The 3,941-nt window shown below is 49.4% G+C and overlaps 1 protein-coding gene across 1 annotated transcript; it reads left to right on the forward strand.

Moving 5' to 3' along the window:
- The first annotated feature begins 358 nt into the window (after positions 1 to 358).
- LOC140681982 (inositol 1,4,5-trisphosphate receptor-interacting protein-like 1) lies at positions 359 to 3,286 on the forward strand. The gene has a single exon (XM_072922807.1). The coding sequence runs from the start codon at positions 359 to 361 to the stop codon at positions 1,916 to 1,918; it is 1,560 nt and encodes a 519-aa protein (XP_072778908.1). The 3' UTR covers positions 1,919 to 3,286.
- Positions 3,287 to 3,941: the final 655 nt, after the last annotated feature.

The raw sequence follows: 3,941 nt of genomic DNA on the forward strand, positions 1-3,941 counted from the left end.
AAAAGGCCCCAGCAGGTTAACGCTGGCCCTCTATTGCTTGGGCAAGCGGTGAGTACACACACGGCGGGGAGGCTGGGCTGGGGACAAGGGCTGGGGCAGAAACGCTGCAACCGGGGCTGGCTTCTCCCCCTGCAGGCAGGGACAGCCCCTCATGGGAGAGCCTTGGGCAGGCCACAGGGCTGCTGCTGCTGCTGCTGCAGCTCCAGGGGCACTGGGATAGCCCTTGCTGCCTGCCAGCTGTCTGGGGCCCTGTCCTTCCTGCACCCAGAACCCTGAGCATCCTGTCCTCCCTGCAGCAAGCAGTAGTTCCCGCCCTCCCTTCCCCACTCAAGGCCTTCTCTCCCTCCTCCTGCAGACCATGGATCCAGTCGTGTTCCTGTTCGCGCTCTTGCAAGGTCTCATCCAGTACCCGCCGCCCGTGGGTGATGGTTTGGATGAGGAAGCACATTGGCGCATGGAAGCGCGTGCAAAGTACTTGGAATGGGAGAGGCTTCGTCTGGAGCAGCAGGTGGAGCAGCTCTCCCAGAAGAAGATGCCACACTTGCAGCTCTTAGCTGTTGCTGTGCTCCTGGCCCTGGTCTTGGTGCTGTGGATTATTGGGTGGAAAAGCAGCCTGAGGAGAGAGGAGAATGAAGAAGAAAACCATGGTGCAAATGAAGAGGAAGTTGGCAATGTTGCTGGAAATGAAGATGACAATGATGGAAATGATGTTGTCAATGGGGCTGCACTTGCAGAAAACAACAATGACAATGATGTTGCAAATGTAGTCCAAGAAGAAGAAGACAATGTTGACGATCGTGTTGGACAAGATATAATGGAGCGCATAGAGGGGCCTGTAGAGGACCTGCAGAGAGTCTGTGAGTGGATAACTGACCTGATGGACGATTATACAATTTACTTTGGGCATGTCTTGTTTGACAGTTTCTACCCAGTCCTGCACCGACCCATCGGGGTGGGCAGTGCCTTTGAAGGTTGGAGTCCCTGGGAGCAGGATGTCGTGTACCGTGTGCTCATACCCATGACTCCTCCCCGAGGCCACAGCTTCCACCTGGAGCTGGACAGTGAGGGGCAGAGGCACGTGAGGAACTTCCGTGTCCGCGTGCAGCTGGAGTGCACCTGCACGAGGCAGCAGCAGGGTGAGAACATGCTGTGCTTCCTGCACAACCCCGAGGAGGAGCTGAGGAGCAATCAGGATCCCAGCCTCCTAGACACCCTGTGCACCGACTCCTACCTGGACGTGCAGAAAACTGCCCGCTGGTTCCAGCAACTGGTGAAAGCAATCATGCCACCTTTGCCTCAGTTACAAAACCGGAATTTAATCCCGCTGCCCTCCACACACTCCTGCCAATTCAAGGCGATCAGTGGCGGAGAAAGCTTCAGGATTGAGATCCTGTTCGGGGTGCGGAGAGGTGGCTCTGACATATTCGCGAGCAGCCAGCCTAGGGAAACACACACCCCAAGCACTCTATGGCCTGAGACTTATGCTGTGGCAGAGGTGAAGTTCTTCATGCACATTGCCAGGAAGGCCCCCCCCGACAGTTTGCACCTGAGATGTCTGCAGCTTTTCTGCCGCCTTCTGCTGGGCACAGGCTTTTCCAACTACACCCTGAAGACCATCGTCATGCATCTCCTGAACGGTCTCCCCGTGTCACAATGGCACAGGAAGTATTTCTTGCAGCGCATGCGAGATATCAGTGTGAACCTGCGCTGCTCTCTGGAGGAGAAATGCCTTAACCACTTTATCATAGGCAACAAGAGATTGCCTCAGGAGATTAGCTTGCCCCTGGACATTGCAGCAGCTGAGCCACCCAATCTCTTCCATCAGCTGGCACGGTGTCCAGCTGCCCACTCTCGGGCGATGAGCGAGTACCAGGATATTCGGCGTCAGCTCGCAAGTGTGCTGCTCATTGGCTCATGAAAGAGGTGATCATGCGTACAGCTGTGCTTGTGGGCTTCACAGGCAGTAGCAGAAAACTACCTCACGTCCCCGAGGAAAAGAGAGGGGAAGGAACGTGGGATACAGAAAGAGAAGATATAAAGCTTCTGCGCAGCAGCACTCTGCCATCAGCAGCAGCAACAGTGTTGTTATGAACAAAAAAAGCAAATTTAAACTTTTGGGCAATGTTGTTAACAATGTCTGTATAAAAAGGGTTGTTGTTGATACAAGTAACAAGTTATAATTGGATATGTAGTTAACAGGCTGTGGTGCAGGCTTGGATGTTGCGGCTACAAAGTAAGGTGATTAGTTGTATTACGCTGTGGCAGAGGCTGAGTTCTTCAAGTACATTGCCAGGCAGGCCCCCCCTGACAGCTCGCACCTCAAATGCCTTCAGTTCTTCTCCCATCTTGTTCTGGGCTTCAGCTTCTCCACCTACACCATGAAGACCATTGTCATGCACCTGCTCATTGCCATGCCCGTGTCATCGTGGAGCAGGGGACATCTCCGGGAGCGACTGACGGATATCAGGGACAGCCTGCATATATGTTTGTGACAAAAATGCCTCCAGCACTTCATTGTGGGTAACCGGAGGTTTCCTCAGGACATCAATTTACCCCCAGATGTAAGAATGGGTAGGACATACAATCTCTTCCATCACCTGGCGCAGCAGCCGGCTGCCCACACCCAGGCAATGCGGGATTACCGGGTGCTGCACAAGACGTTCAAAAGGATCGCTCTCGGAGAGGATGACTGAAGGAAGGGCAGGAGCCATGGCCAAGTGCACAGAGCAGTGCTTGTGCTGCTCGCAGCTGGCAGCAGACAACCACCTCCTAGCACAAATTTGGTGCTAAGGAGAAGAGGATGCGTGCAAAGGCTCTGGAGAAGGTCCAACAGCCTCTGCTGGCACCTCAGAAAGTGGACTGCCACGGGAGGGTTTATTCTACTTCTTTGTATCATTTCACTTTCCAAAAAAGGCACCCAGCTGTCATTGAGCCCTGCTCTACATGCTGAGCTAAAGTCTCCAAACCCCACCTGCAATATGCAGTTCTTCCCAGCCTTTGAGGAGAGCTAAAATTTCAAGCATGAAAAAAGTGGGAATCTGGGACAGAAAAAGAAAACTAGAAATGGGGCAAAAAAGAATATGAGGAAAAACTGGCACTGGTGACCCGGGATGAGTCAATGGATGGAGCCTCTCCATGTCCCTGGAAGAGACACCTTTATGTCAACATTAGACCACGTGTGTTGGAGCTGACATGAAATTTTATCTATAGCAGAATCAAGGTTTTTGTTTCATAGATAGATCTATTGTGTATGCCTGTTATATACTATAAAGTTTATGAATTATCATATCTACTAGTAAAATACGATAAATCAAAACAATATAGTAACATAAATAATATCAAAATATGAAATATGGAGTTACATCAGGATAAAAAGTGATTTTAAAGAGTTGCATATGTAATTTCGTTTAAATAGTAACAGTAGAAGACATATTTATTGTCAGTGTCTGTTGTGACACATATTGTTGCTCATAGTCCCTTTATGTCTGGAAGGTTTTTCATAAAATAGATATATTTATTACATATATAGCATACATATGATATATACTTGCTGTATACATTAAATATGAATATAACTCTGTAATATATATTCTATATCATATGCCTATAATAGATTACATGCGTGATATAAATTTTATACAGATGTAAAGCCATATCCAGTCTTGCTATCTGTTGCAACCCATATTCCCGCTCTAGAGTTAATGCATTTATAAGTAGCAAACTGGAAAACGCTTTGCTCTGGTGTCAATAAAAGGCAATTTGTGCAGAATCTGGAGTGTGCAAGACTTTATTGATGTCAGCCAGGCCTATAGTAGTGGTAAATGTCACGGGCTGTGAATCTGGGCTCATGAGCATGACTCCTTGAACTCAACCAAACTCAGAGTGGTGAATTATCTCTAGCCGAAATTAAGCCAAGCCACCCCCAGCCCCTCTGATCACAG

This window comes from Taeniopygia guttata, chromosome Z, assembly GCF_048771995.1.
Source record: "Taeniopygia guttata chromosome Z, bTaeGut7.mat, whole genome shotgun sequence".
Taxonomy (NCBI): domain Eukaryota; kingdom Metazoa; phylum Chordata; class Aves; order Passeriformes; family Estrildidae; genus Taeniopygia; species Taeniopygia guttata.

Bases quoted from the DNA above. Each gene is read 5' to 3' on its own strand.
- LOC140681982 (XM_072922807.1), top strand. From the start codon at position 359: ATGGATCCAGTCGTGTTCCTGTTCGCGCTCTTGCAAGGTCTCATCCAG.